Source organism: Phoca vitulina, unplaced genomic scaffold (genome assembly GCF_004348235.1).
Source record: "Phoca vitulina isolate PV1807 unplaced genomic scaffold, GSC_HSeal_1.0 scaffold2, whole genome shotgun sequence".
NCBI classification, from domain to species: Eukaryota; Metazoa; Chordata; class Mammalia; order Carnivora; family Phocidae; genus Phoca; species Phoca vitulina.
In genome coordinates this window covers 30,639,291-30,654,658 of record NW_022589705.1, presented here as the reverse complement: position 1 = coordinate 30,654,658, position 15,368 = coordinate 30,639,291, and the positions used below count along the sequence as shown (strand labels likewise).

The 15,368-nt window shown below is 35.7% G+C and overlaps 1 protein-coding gene across 1 annotated transcript in view; it reads right to left on the bottom strand.

Moving 5' to 3' along the window:
- Positions 1-15,368, bottom strand: part of COL24A1 (collagen type XXIV alpha 1 chain) — a 384,914-nt gene that overhangs the window by 263,379 nt on the left and 106,167 nt on the right. Inside the window, exon 13 of the mRNA XM_032424689.1 lies at positions 12,751-12,795. Coding sequence (XP_032280580.1) covers positions 12,751-12,795 — 45 coding nt within the window. The remainder of the gene's footprint in view (positions 1-12,750; positions 12,796-15,368) is intronic.

Sequence of the window (15,368 nt, the reverse complement as noted above, 5' to 3'; positions counted from 1 at the left end):
GGTCTAACAATGGTACTGTTAATCAAACATGGTAGTTATCAAACACTAAGAACTCTTCTAGACTTTGTATGCCTGAATGTATGAGTGGTATTAATATTTTAGAGCACAGTTACTAAACTTGGTAGTATATCTAAATATCTTGAAACAGTGGAAAACTTATTGCTTAGGGAGTCTAGTAAAATCATTTTCCTAGTTCGACAAAGAAATTAGAAAAATACTGCATATAAAATAATTAGGAAAGTATGAGGACCAAAATAACTATAAAATACTAATGACTACATTTACAGAATTTGAAAAAATAAAAGCAATGCAAAATTTTTCTGTTAAAGGCCACAGTTAACTGTGAACATACTTTGTTCTTTTCAGAGAACAATGGTTTGGAAACAACATCAATCTAAAGTAGAGATAAATAAGAATTATCATAAAAGACATATACACTAAATAAGCATTACCAACAAAAACAGGAATTCAACTTTTTGTAAGACTAAGCAATGAAAAGAGAAGATCAGACTAACTTGTCTAGGGTTAGAAACACTAAAATAAAACCTGGTAGTTGCTTCTACACCTTTTACACATGAATACATATTACCACGAAATTGTGATATTTTTAAATCCTTCAAAAATAGAGTACAATTTCTACAGGAAAAGGCTAGAATGTGAAGTACTCTGTGAAGATTCATTCAGTCTCTTCCCCTTTCTTTTCCTCACAGGTAGGACAATTTGATCCATACTTTAAGGGTCAACCATTTTCTTGTTGGTTGAAACTAATTTTAAACTTAGGTAGGAATTTAAGGAGCTCTAGCCCAATTCTCAGAGACTTAGCATGAAGTCAGGCTTACTGTTTACCTAGTTACGATCTGGGCCTCAGTTCTCAGATTCAAATTCCTGCTTTGTTCTTAAAGACTGGTTACCATCTTGTACTCCAGTGGTGGGAATTGCAATCTGCCTTATTCTTGTGTCCACGAAGCAGTTTTGGTATACATGTTCAATCCCTCGATCCTAAGGGCCCCAAATTTATTCTTGCCATTTTTCCCACACAGGGAATACAGTCCCTGAATTCAAGCCAAGTCTTATGGCCATATTTGCACTCACATTCCTGACTTTGAAAACCTACAAGTCTCTGAATTTTCTCTTATGTTATCTGCCCTGAAAATAACTGCCTGCCTCAATTTCCACCTGTTAGTGTTATATCTCTATGAAATCATGCTCTGCCTGGTCTTCCTCCAAATTATCAGCTGTAGTTCACTGGGTGTCTTTCTTCTCTATCTATCCCAACCTGGAAGGTAGGTTTAATTCAAAGTCCTGGCCTATTCCATATGTCTTGTCAGGCTATAGGTAAGCAAAATATAGTCACTACAGACTACAACCAGTAAGTTAAAATCAGAAAATACATTTTTTCTGAAAGAGACAGAATCACTTAAAAATTAATAACATTTTTTTCCAGAATGCTCTAGCAACAGTAGTACTTTCTCCATAATCAAATTAACTATGACTTTTTCTTCGAACAAAGAAAACACAGTCTCCAAATTCTTGATAAAATGTATGTATCTGAGACACTATTATGCAATACGTAGTTAAGACTGTCTTGGGCTAAGGATAGAAGCTAATAACAGATGTCCAACAGAAGGATTTTATATTCTGAAATTCTAACACTGGAGTTAGAAGCCAAAATACAGTTTACTTTAAATAGATTCTTCTAACAGAAAGATGTATGAGAAAAGAGGAGGAGACACTCCTTTCTATAGTTAGAAAAGTAAACATCTCTGAAGTCCAGGTGCCTTAAGGGTGTTATTTTGTCTGCCATTCTAAGGCTATGATATTTTGATTTGCATCAGAAGAAAACTGAGTATAATTTTTCTTTGTCAAACTTTAATGTAATATGATTTGATTATTTATAATCTACTCCTATCAGGTCTGAAAAACTCCTTCAAAAACCTCTATACTGGCGACGGTCGCGTGCACGCGAACCGCAGCCCCCAGCCCCGCCGGACAGAAACCGGAGCGATGGTCGCACACACGCGAACTGCAGCCTCCGAGATGGAAACCCGGTGCACCGGGGTCGCACCGGTGAACTGCAGCCCCTGGGGAGGAATCTCAGAGCAGCGGAGTCACGCGCGTGCGAATTGGGAGCGGCTGGCAGTTTTAGAAGCACATAGGGCAGAGATGTGCCCCGACCTGGAGGCAGGACTGGGAGCACTGCGGAGGGGCGCACAACCCAGGCCGCTGCAGTTTATAGCAGCACGGACAGAAACGGAGACGGTGTGGCCTGGAGAGCTCACTGAAGAACAGACTGTGATCCCTCTGCTCTGAGGCAGAGGGTTGGAAATGGTCTCTTCTGCTCTGACTCACGGAAGAGACGTGGAAAGCCACCAGGGAAAGGCACCAGAGAACAAAAGCCCCAAAGATTGATTCCCACTGAGCCCATCCCCCGCCACAGGGGCGCAGGGCAACTCCGCCCAAACAGGGTTGCCTGAGTAACAGCGCGGCAGGCCCCTCCCGCAGAAGACAGGCTGGGAAAACAAGAGGCCAGCAACCCTAAGGTCCCAAGAAAACAGGTGCATCTTGCTTGGGTTCTGGTCAATAATTTGGACTCTATACATTCCCTCAAACACCCATCAACAGAATGACTAGGAGGAGGAGCCCCCAAAACAGAAAAGACTCAGAGATTATGACTTACGCTGCAGATTTACAAATGGATGCAGACACAACCAAGATGTCAGAGATGGAATTCAGGCTAGCAATTGTGAAGACAAGGGCTAGAATGGAGAAATCAATTAATGGCAACATAGAGTCTCTAAGGGCAGAACTAAAAGGTGAATTGGCAGAACTTAAAAATGCTATCAATGAGATCCAAACCAATCTAGATAATCTAACAGCTAGGGTAACTGAGACAGAAGAGAGAATAAGCGATCTGGAAGACAGTATAATAGATAAAAAGGGAAAAGAGGAGGCCAGGGAAAAACAACTCAGAATCCATGAAAATAGAATCAGAGAAATAAGTGACACCATGAGGCATTCCAATGTCAGAATAATTGGAATCCCGGAGGGAGTGGAGAGAGAGAGAGAGGGCTAGAAGATGTATTTGAGTAAATCGTAGCTGAGAACTTCCCTAATCTGGGGAATGAAACAAACATTCGAGTCCTGGAGGCAGAGAGGACCCCTCCTAAGATCAAGGAAAACAGGCCAACACCCCGGCATGTAATAGTAAAACTTGCAAATCTTAGAACCAAGGAAACCATCTTAAGGGCAGTTAGGGGGAAGAGATTCCTTACCTACAGAGGGAGGAACATCAGAATAATGTCAGACCTATCCACAGAGACCTGGTAAGCCAGAAAGGCCTGGCAAGACATATTCAGAGTACTAAATGAGAAGAACATGCAGCCAAGAATACTTTATCCGGCAAGGCTTTCATTTAGAATGGATGGAGAGATGCAGAGCTTCCACGACCGGCAGAAGTTGAAAGAATATGTGACCACTAAGCCGGCCCTGCAAGAAATATTAAGGGGGGGTTCTATAAAAGGAGAAAGACCCCAAAAGTGATCTACAACAGAAATTTACAGGGACAATCTATAAAAACAACGTCTTCACAGGCAACATGATGACAATTAATTCATATCTTTCAATAATCACTCTCAACGTGAATGGCCTAAACGCTCCCATAAAACGGCACAGGGTTGCAGATTGGATAAAAAGACAGGACCCATCCATATGCTGTCTACAAGAGACTCATTTTGAACCTAAAGATACATCCAGACTGAAAGTGAAGGGATGGAGATCCATCTTCCATGCCAGCGGACCTCAAAAGAAAGCTGGAGTAGCAATTCTTATATCAGGCAAATTAGATTTTAAACTAAAGTCTGTAATAAGAGACACAGAAGGACACTATATCATTCTTAAAGGGTCTATCCAACAAGAAGATCTAACAATTGTAAATATCTATGCCCCCAACATGGGAGCAGCCATATACATAAGCCAACTGTTAACCAAAATAAAGAGTCATTTTGATAACAATACATTAATTGTAGGAGACCTCAATACTCCACTCTCAGCAATGGACAGATCATCTAAGCAGAAAATCAACAAGGAAACAAGAGCTTTGAATGATACATTGGACCAGATGGACCTCATAGATATTTACAGAACATTCCACCCTAAAACAACAGAACACTCATTCTTCTCGAGCGCACATGGAACTTTCTCCAGAATAGACCATATACTGGGTCACAAATCAGGTCTCAACCGATACCAAAAGATTGAGATTATTCCCTGCATATTCTCAGACCACAGAGCTCTAAAACTGGAACTCAATCACAAGAAAAAATTTGGCAGAAATTCAAACACTTGGAAGCTAAAGACCACTCTGCTCAAGAATGTTTGGGTCAACCAAGAAATCAAAGAAGAACTTAAACCATTCATGGAAATCAATGAGAACGAAAACACATCGGTCCAAAACCTATGGGATACTGCAAAGGCGGTCCTAAGGGGGAAATACATAGCCATCCAAGCCTCACTCAAAAAAATAGAAAAATCCTGAATTCACCAACTAACTCTACACCTTAAAGAACTAGAGAAAAAGCAACAAACGACGCCTAAGCCACGCATTAGAAGAGAAATAATTAAAATTAGAGCAGAGATCAATGAATTAGAAACCAGAAACACAGTAGATCAGATCAATGAAACTAGAAGTTGGTTCTTTGAAAGAATTAATAAGATTGATAAACCACTGGCCAGACTTATCCAAAAGAAGAGAGAAAGGACCCAAATTAATAAAATTATGAATGAAAGGGGAGAGATCACGACTAACACCAAGGAAATAGAAACAATTATTAGAAATTATTATCAACAACTATATGCCAATAAACTGAGCAATCTGGATGAAATGGAGGCCTTCCTGGAAACCTATAAGCTGCCAAGACTGAAACAGGAAGAAATTGACAACCCGAATAGGCCAATAACCAGTAATGAGATTGAAGCAGTGATCAAAAACCTCCCAAAAAACAAGAGTCCAGGGCCTGATGGATTCCCTGGGGAATTCTACCAAACATTCAAAGAAGAAATAATACCTATTCTACTGAAGCTGTTTCAAAAAATAGAAACAGAAGGAAAACTTCCAAACTCATTCTATGAGGCCAGCATTACTTTAATCCCCAAACCAGGCAAAGACCCCATCAAAAAGGAGAATTTCAGGCCGGTATCCCTGATGAATATGGATTCCAAAATCCTCAACAAAATCCTAGCTAATAGGATCCAACGATACATTAAGAGGATCATCCACCACGACCAAGTGGGATTTATCCCCAGGATGCAAGGGTGGTTCAACATTCGCAAATCAATCAATGTGATAGAACACATTAATAAGAGGAGGGAGAAGAACCATATGGTCCTCTCAATTGATGCAGAAAAGCATTTGACAAAATACAACATCCTTTCCTGATTAAAACTCTCCAGAGTATAGGGATAGAGGGAACATTCCTCAAGCTCATAAAATCCATCTATGAAAAACCCACAGCGAATATCATCCTCAATGGGGAAAAGCTGAGAGCCTTTCCCTTAAGATCAGGAACACGTCATGGGTGCCCACTCTCACCACTGTTGTTCAACATAGTACTAGAAGTCCTAGCAACAGCAATCAGACAACAAAAAGAAATAAAAGGTATTCAAATTGGCAAAGAAGAAGTCAAACTCTCTCTTTTCGCAGACGACATGATACTTTATGTGGAAAACCCAAAGACTCCACCCCCAAATTACTAGAACTCATCCAGCAATTCAGTAATGTGGCAGGATACAAAATCAATGCACAGAAATCAGTTGCTTTCTTATACACTAACAACGCAACTGTAGAAAGAGAAATTAAAGAAACGATTCCATTTACAATAGCACCAAAAACCATAAGATACCTCGGAATAAGCCTAACCAAAGAGGTAAAGGATCTATACTCTAGGAACTACAAAACACTCATGAAAGAAATTGAAGAAGACACAAAAAGATGGAAAAATATCCATCGGAATAATAATGAATAATAAAAATATCAGAAGAATAAACATTGTTAAAATGTCTATGCTACTCAGAGCAATCTATACCTTCAATGCCATCCCGATCAAAATTCCAATGACATTTTTCAAAGTGCTGGAACAAACAATCCTAAAATTTGTATGGAATCAGAAAAGACCCCGAATCGCCAAGGAGATGTTGAAAAAGAAAAACAAAGCTGGGGGCATCACATTGCCCGATTTCAAGCTATATTACAAAGCAGTGATCACCAAGACAGCATGGTACTGGCACAAAAACAGACATACAGACCAATGGAACAGAATAGAGAGCCCAGATATGGACCCTCAACTCTATGGTCAAATAATCTTTGACAAAGCAGGAAAAAACATGCAATGGAAAAAAGACAGTCTCTTCAATAAATGGTGCTGGGCAAATTGGACAGCCACATGCAGAAGAATGAAACTTGACCATTCTCTAACACCACTCACAAAGATAAACTCAAAGTCGATGAAAGACCTCAATGTGAGACAGGAATCCATCAAAATCCTAGAGGAGAACATAGGCAGTAACCTCTTTGACATCGCCCACAGCAACTTCTTTCAAGATACATCTCCAAAAGCTAGTGAAACAAAAGCAAAAATGAACTTTTGGGACTTCATCAAGATAAAAAGCTTCTGCACAGCAAAGGAAACAGTCAACAAAACAAAGAGGCAACCCACAGAATGGGAGAAGATATTTGCAAATGACACTACAGATAAAGGGCTGGTATCCAAAATCTATAAAGAACTTCTCAAACTCAACACCCAAAAAACAAATAATCAAGTCAAAAAGTGGGCAGAAGAGATGAACAGACACTTCTCTGAAGAAGACATACAAATGGCTAACAGACACATGAAAAAATGTTCATCATCATTAGCCATCAGGGAAATCCAAATCAAAACCACACTGAGATACCACCTTACACCAGTTAGAATGGCAAAAATGGACAGGGAAAGAAACAACAAATGTTGGAGAGGTTGTGGAGAAAGGGGAACCCTCTTAGACTGTTGGTGGGAATGCAAGTTGGTACAGCCACTTTGGAAAACAGTGTGGAGGTTCCTCAAAAATTTAAAAATAGAGCTACCCTATGACCCAGCAATTGCACTACTGGGTATTTACCCCAAAGACACAGATGTAGTGAAAAGAAGGGCCATATGCACCCCAATGTTCATAGCAGCAATGTCCACAATAGCCAAACTGTGGAAAGAGCCGAGATGCCCTTCAACAGATGAATGGATAAAGAAGATGTGGTCCATATATACAATGGAATATTACTCAGCCATCAGAAAAGATGAATACCCAACTTTTACATCAACATGGATGGGACTGGAGGAGATTATGCTAAGCGAAATAAGTCAAGCAGAGAAAGTCAATTATCATATGGTTTCACTTATTTGTGGAACATAAGGAATAACATGGAGGACATTAGGAGAAGGAAGGGAAAAATGGGGGGGGGGATTGGAGGGAGAGATGAACCATGAGAGACTATGGACCTGAGAAACAAACAGGGGTCTAGAGGGGAGGGGGGAGGGGGGAATGGTTAGCCCGGTGATGGGTATTAAGGAGGGCACGTACTGCATGGAGCACTGGGTGTTATACGAAAACAATGGATCGTGGATCACTACATCAAAAACTAATGATGTATTGTATGGTGACTAACATGATATAATAAAATTAAAAACTACAAAAAAAAAAAAGAGGGCACATACTGCATGGAGCACTGGGTGTTATACACAAACAATGAATCATGGAACACTACATCAAAAACTAATGATGTAATGTATGGTGACTAACATAACATAATAATAAATAAATAAATAAATAAATTAGATATAAAAAAAACCACTTCTACTCTTTGTAAAAAAAAAAAAAAAACCTCTATACTTTGACAACAATTTTCTAGGCGTTGTTGAGAGTAAATTCCAGCTCCAATTTCATTTTTATCTTAAATCCCGACAAGTCAGTTCTGGCATAAATATTTTAGATCTGTGGAGTCATATAAATTTGCTTAACCTACTTAGTACAACAAAGAGACTACTGATTAAATCAATCCGGGAGCCATGTAAAATGCTTTTTTTTTTTTTTTTTTTTTTTTAGCAACTGTAGAATTTCCTGACTGTGGCACTCAAGAATGAAGTTTGAAAACTTTGCATTAAAAAAAAAGCTGCTTACAATTAGGTAATACGTATAAAATCTGATGTTAACAAATATATATGAAACCGCTCCCTGCCTTTCTCTCTCTTTTTTTAATAGCATTCTTCTTTTCTATTATATATCAGTGGATGACTTATGCTTTTAAAGAATCTGGCTCATCAGATATGTTCCAAGAAGTTTTTCAAATAAAAACAGTAAAGCATATAAAATAGAATGGTAGTTCTATGGTATTTAAGAGTCCTGGCCAATAAAGATTGTCTACTACCTTGTTTTTATCAGAGATCTCTTGAGAAAGAAATTGAGACCAATTCAAGCTATCCAGAGACAGCAAAAAGAATGGACGAATAGCACTTAGAGCCCCATGTCTGTTCTCTAATATTAACTGACAGTAAGGATTGTGATCCGATTATAATATGTAGGGAGTGAAAGAGGGGAGGAAATAAAGAGGTAAGAACTATAATATCTCAATGCCCAAAAGCATGAGTACATAAATATTTACTAATATGTAACTGACTACATGAGGTCTTTAAAAATAATTGTAATGATAATTAGTAAATACCTTATCCTAAAATCTTGAAGTCAAAAATAGCTTATAGTACAGGGAAGAAAAAAATTCTTAAATGCCAACAATGTAAGACCAAAGAACAAATAAATTTGTTAATATAACTACTTTTATATACTCTGAGCCTAAAATATACCAAGTTTCCAATAAAACCAGTTTTGTTACTTTTCCTGGTGGAAAAAATAAAAACACATTGTGTTATAAATATCAAATCAATCCGTAAACACTGAATCAATACAACGTTTTATTTTGGGGAAAAGTTTCTGGGAAGTAAGATTTAAAATGAAATAACTTTTAACCCAAACATTAAATTTAAAAATAGCAGTATAAGACTAAATACTAAATAACTCTTGAACAACCAAAATAATATGCTATTTTGAAATGTTTCCATTTTCAAAAGAGCTCATATAATATTTATACTATTTAGGAGAAGATATCTCTTACTTGTAGGTCTATCATTTTATTAAAAAAAATACAGAAATCACTAAGGAGGCTGGTTCACAACAACTTAATTCCATGCTTAGTGTTCATTCAGGAAAATAAGTGATGATTTGGCCAGCAGTGTGAGTATATGATTGATAGCAACAATTTCAGAACCGAACAATTTTGGACAGGATTTTTACTACTCCTCTATGTTCTGCACTATATGTACATAGCATATGATGTCTATATATATAAGAGAGAGACATAGATATTAATATTTTGGTAAACTTCATATCAAACACACAGCTTTAGTACACAGATTAGAAATCGACTCAATAGCTCATCTTGATTAATATTTAGAAAGGCCTGAACTTGGATTTTTGAAGTTTTCTATGTCAATTTTGACTGTCAAAGTGTTTCATACATACATAATACAGAAAGTGAAGTAATTTATTTTACCAGCTTCTGGCCTTAATTTCAGAGACTTTAAAAACCTGTGTAAAATATTAGATAAAACTTAAGGAGTTATCTAAAAAGAATTATTAATTTTCTACAAATTACATTATAAAAATTACTTCAAACTGAATCATATTCTATGTTTGTAAGACTGCATACTTCTATCTACCTAAAATTTGAGGAAATGAGCTAATTTAACACACAGAAAGAATAATCAGATTAATTAAAGGGGAGTGATGATTATAATAAAGTACATCTAATAACATTCATACTAATGATAGTAAATGAAATAACATGGAATCCACATAGCAGTACCCTAATAAAGCATGAATCCACACTTCTAAATATCTCTGAAGTCAGCTGAAAATTGGAAGTAACAGTCTTTGACATATGTACAGCCAAAAGTTTCTTAGATACAAGTACTTTTAGATTTCAGTATTTCCATGGTTTCTGTTATATTCTTTCAGATATTATAGGTTTTGTCCTCTTCTTTATGGTGGGCTGAAATGCTTTAGTTTTGCCTCTGTATTTGAATATCTACTTCATATATAATAACAAATACTATACATAATTTAAGAAATTGCCAAGAAAAAAATGGCCAAATTTGTATTCCACACACCTAATATTTTCTACATCAGAGAGTGGATAACTCATCAAAAGATATTTTCCTTTTACTGTTATTAAAACAGTAATAAGTAACCATTCTTCTCATGGAATTTGAATCATCTAAATTGAAATACAAGTGTCCCATAATGCATAATATCCCACGCTAATATGGTTTGCCCTCACTTAATGCCAAAGCTATTTGAAGATGATTTTACTTATAATAAACAGAACATAGGGGAGCATTTATACATAAGATAGTATTCTAGAACAGTGTCTGAGGTCAGCCTTGGCATAATTTGACTTGTGGCTGTAACTGTATCTTACTTTAAGTACTGTGATTTCCTCATAAACATGGCCAAATCATTTTGTGGTAAAAACAAAAGTACATATAACATACATGACATATTATAGCACCAGACAGATTTTCTACTATAAACACTATTTAGGAAAAATGAGGTACATATGTTTTTCAAATATAATTTTCCCAAGGATCTAAGTCTGTGAGAAGGGCATATGTTTTTAAAGCAATAAAACTTTACAAATTTTGTAATGTAAAGAACAGAGTAATCAACCCAGTAATCATTCTATCCATTATTTTTTCCACAGTTTTCTTGAACTCCTCTTTTGAATTCAATAACATCTGTTGGATAATTTTATAATTCTCTAGGGAGCAAAAAACCAGAAGTTATCTATAAATTTCCATGGATAATTTGAGTTCATGATGGAGCAGGACACTGGAAATCACCTATACATTTCCAAGATAAAGTTAATATCTATATAAAACCAGCCATATTGCTAAATGAAGCTGGTAGCTATGTAAGTGATATATCACAGGGGCTTTGGGAAAATGCTGTATTTTTTCAACAATCCCTAAAATTCCACCATTGTAGATTATTTATTTTGTCTTAAACTACACTTAAAATATAATTACTAATGGGTAAGGTAACAGTTAAAGCATTAGAAATAATTTATATAATACCATAAATAACTTTATTATTCTTTTACTGATGTCATACTTTGATAGGAGGAGGATGGAAAAAAATAAAGACGAAGAATGGAGAAGACAAGAGTAAAGAAGATAAATTTCACCTACTGTCAATTTTGAGACAGCCCACATCTGCATATTTAAATTAGATATTTGAACATGATAATTAGAGAGCTATTCTATTGGGGTGTGTGAATGAGGGCTTAAACAAAAAGAAGTTACATAACATTTTGCAGTATAAGAAGTGTAATCAAATGGGATGGCATGCAAAATATTTATCAGAGTGCATAAGAATTAAAAATGCAGGTGGTGATGGTGGCAGTTTCTGTGGTTAGAAATGCTAGAAGATGAGCTTTAAAGCTGAATATAAATGTAAGAAAACAAAATGGTTGGCTTATTTTTAATTTCTTGACAGTTTAGTAAACTTATCTTAATAAACTGAAATTTTTAAAGTGAAACTTTAAAATAATTTTATCACATTTTGGCCAACTGTCATGAAAACATTAATCATGCAATTGTAAGCAGTGTGAGTCACAGAGAGCAGAAATACTGAGGGAGTAAGGAAAAGGACCCTGGATTTATATGCAGAGGAGCTGAGATCAATTCTTGATTTTACCACCATTACCCATGGAATTCAGAGCAAATCTCTAAACATCATGAGCCTCATTCTCCTCAACTATGTAACAGTGATATTAATACCTATTCTAATCTACCTTCAAGAAATACTGCAAAGCACAAGAATAAAATGCTTTAAAAGGACATGAATATTCTGGTGAGGTTTGTAATCTTTTACAATTATCATCAAGGTTTTATTTACATACACCAACATTTTAGAAAAGCTGTTATGAAAAACCCAATTTCCTTCCTTATAGATTAGAAAACACAGTGCAGCACAAAAAGTGCTACCCTAATAAAGACCTGTGGATAGCAGTAAACACAACACAAGGGACAAGGAGGTGGCTAGGTAGCTTTACTAACTCAGCCAGGATAACAGGGGGATGCTTCCCTGAACCACAGTTTTCTCATTTGTTAAATGATGGGGGCATGGGTTGATGTCAAAATTTCCACCCATCTCTGAAATTATTATATTATCTGGCAAAATTCACCTTCCTTGATTTTCTTAAATCTGAAAATATAAGAAGCTGTAGTGAACTAGTTTTTGAGCTAATATCTGAAGCAGGCATTTTTAAAACCAGTAAAACATGAGGGTGAATAGTGCTATCATTAGTGTTTTAAATGTTCATGTATTTTCTCTGACATTTTAGTTCCTTTTCATAGAGATAAAGGTCCTTTACACTGGTCTGTTAAATGGGTTAGGAGCATTAAATTTCATTATTTTTTAATCTAAGATTTCCTTCACAATCTCAGGTATTATTTGATAGACTGTTAAGGTAGCAAAAATTAAATTCTGTTGAATGAGATAAATTGTAGGCAACAAGAACAAACTACATTTATATTTGTATAGGTGAGAAATATGCACATAATCAGATTATATTTCTCAGAACTGAACCTCAAAAGACAAAAGTTGAATTACCTGTCTTCCCTTAAGACCCCTCTTTCCCCGGATCCCAGGAACACCCTAGAATATATAAAAGTCAAAAATAAATATTTGTTGAAAAAAATGAATGAGTTAGATATTACAGATCTTTTTTTTCTCAAACATCAATTAATGAAGTATGACGAAGAGAAAAATGAATTGTTCTTTAAGCTGGTATGACATTCAGAAAAGCTTCAATATATTAATTTAACTGAAGTGTCTCCTTTTCTTCTTCATAACAGCATCTTGATTTTATTCTGGAATGTATCCTATCTGTACTTTAAAATGGGATCCTGACATTCCTCTGGTGATAGTTATCTGTCCAGAGGTAGGCATACAACCAAAGCTGGCACAACCAGATAAACAGGAAGGTCTTAGTTTTCCAAAACCTACGGGACAATCACCTCATCTCTGTCTCCCTATCTCTCTGGCTGGACATAAACGAAAGCACAGTTAGCTCTTGCACTGGCAATTCGGCAATGGTATGGGAAACCTGCCTTAGTGTAAAGCCAACATTAGGCAAGGCAAAGCAGAAAGATGATATCACCGTGCCCAAGATCATATTGTGCCTAGATCCCACCTAACTTATAGATTTCTGGTCATGTAGGAAGCAGTAGGGCATAATACGTAAACACGCAAGCATTGGAGCCGAACATCTGTGTTCAAATCCTGGCTCTGCTCTTATTACCTGTATATAGTCTTAGATAAGTCTTTCTGTATGCCTCAAATTTTTTCATCTACAGTGAGAATAATAATAATAGTACCTATCTTACTGGGTTTTGTGAGCATTAAGGGAGTTAATTCATATAAAGTATTTGCATAGTGCCTTGCATATATATAACCATTCAGTAAACTGTTTGTTATTATCATTACCATCATTATTAAAAATTTCCTCATTTTTAAGCCAGTTTGAGTTGGGGTTTTCTGTTACTGACAGTCCAAAATATCCTCACTGATATAATCATGTTGAGACTTAGAATCACTTAGAAGCCTCAGAGACTAAGATATCTGCCAGAACTATGTAGCTTGGGATTTATAGTACATACAGATAAGTTAGAAGATATCATTAATTGAAGTAATCCACCCACTTTCAATTCAACAGTGTTTGATAAATACTTATCTAATGTCTTATCAAAAGAGTACGGGTGAGCAATAGGACTTATTTCATTAAGACTTTATATATTTTTACATAATATAGCCAACCATTTTTTCAAAAAATAAGGTAATTATTTTTTATAACTTCAGTAGCTCTACAAAATCTCTGCAGGAAACCCAAGGATAATACAGACAAAATTATATAAGCACTTTGTCATATAGATATATATACACATATGTACATTACTGATTCCCAGGAAGGAATTTTTCTATTTGTTTTCAGGACTGATTAGCATTATACTCTTTTTGTCTGCTCTTCTCTACGCTTCTTCTTTACTCTCTTCTCTACACATACACAGTTTATAACATAATAACAACACCCAGTTAGCTATATTATTCATAGTTTTTTTATTATTCATAGTTTTAATGAAAAATTTGAAGTAGCCAAATAATATTAGGACATGTTATCCATGATAGTCATAATATCACAAAATTGTCTTATATTTATGATTTGAGACAGGTGTTAATATTTTCACACAGACTGGTCAAAACTAGTGAGCATGATTACAGGCAGTGTGCCTAATGTTGGTCAGTGATGGGATCCTTAAATTCAAGTTGATATCATTTTGCAAGAATATATAATTTTGCTTTATTTATTACATTACTAACTAGAAATAAGGTCAGGGAAGTATTATATCATGAGCAGCAGAGTAATAACAATGTAAACTGTATATACTCCCTTGGTCAATGAGAAGCAGTTCAATTCTTTGCATGAATAGACTGGAAACATGATCTATAAATCTGCTGTATCACATGGCAATTAAGTAGCTTAGTTGTGGGATCACACTGAAGATATTTCTGCAAGTGAAAGAAATGACTTGTATATTCACCAAGGGAAAATCTTCACCTCATCTCAGCAAAGAAGACTGGACATTTTGATTGTCACTGCAGCACATTTAAACTCTGAATATTTCTCCTCTGTCAGGAAATTCACAAGTGATTACAAGAAAATGTGATATAATTCACTCAAACTATATATTTGAAAAATTCATCCAGCAAAGAATAATCAGGTTTACTTTCACTTGCAAAAACCAGTTTCCAGAAATGAAAACTCTGGCTTGAATAGCACACCTATAATAATAGTATTGAATGCTAAATTCTGAATATGATTCTCTATTTTCAAACCTAATATTGTTCAATTCTATTTTTTCAATGAATACTGACAGTAAAATGAAAGAATACAAATAGAAACCAATGAACTGCATACAACACTGAAACCTAGACATGATGGAGTTGGAATGCCAGAACTCTGTACCTATCTTGATTAACTGTTTTAAGACAACAACCATTTGCAAAGATTCTATCTTTATTCACAAGTACCTTCCTTTATTCACAGTAGGTATCTGTCTCATACCTACATTTATGAACAGCTATCTTCCATTATTAAACAAAAAATATATCTTCTGAGGCTGAATTACTTACTGTATGTTATACTATAAAATACAAGACCTGTCAAGAGC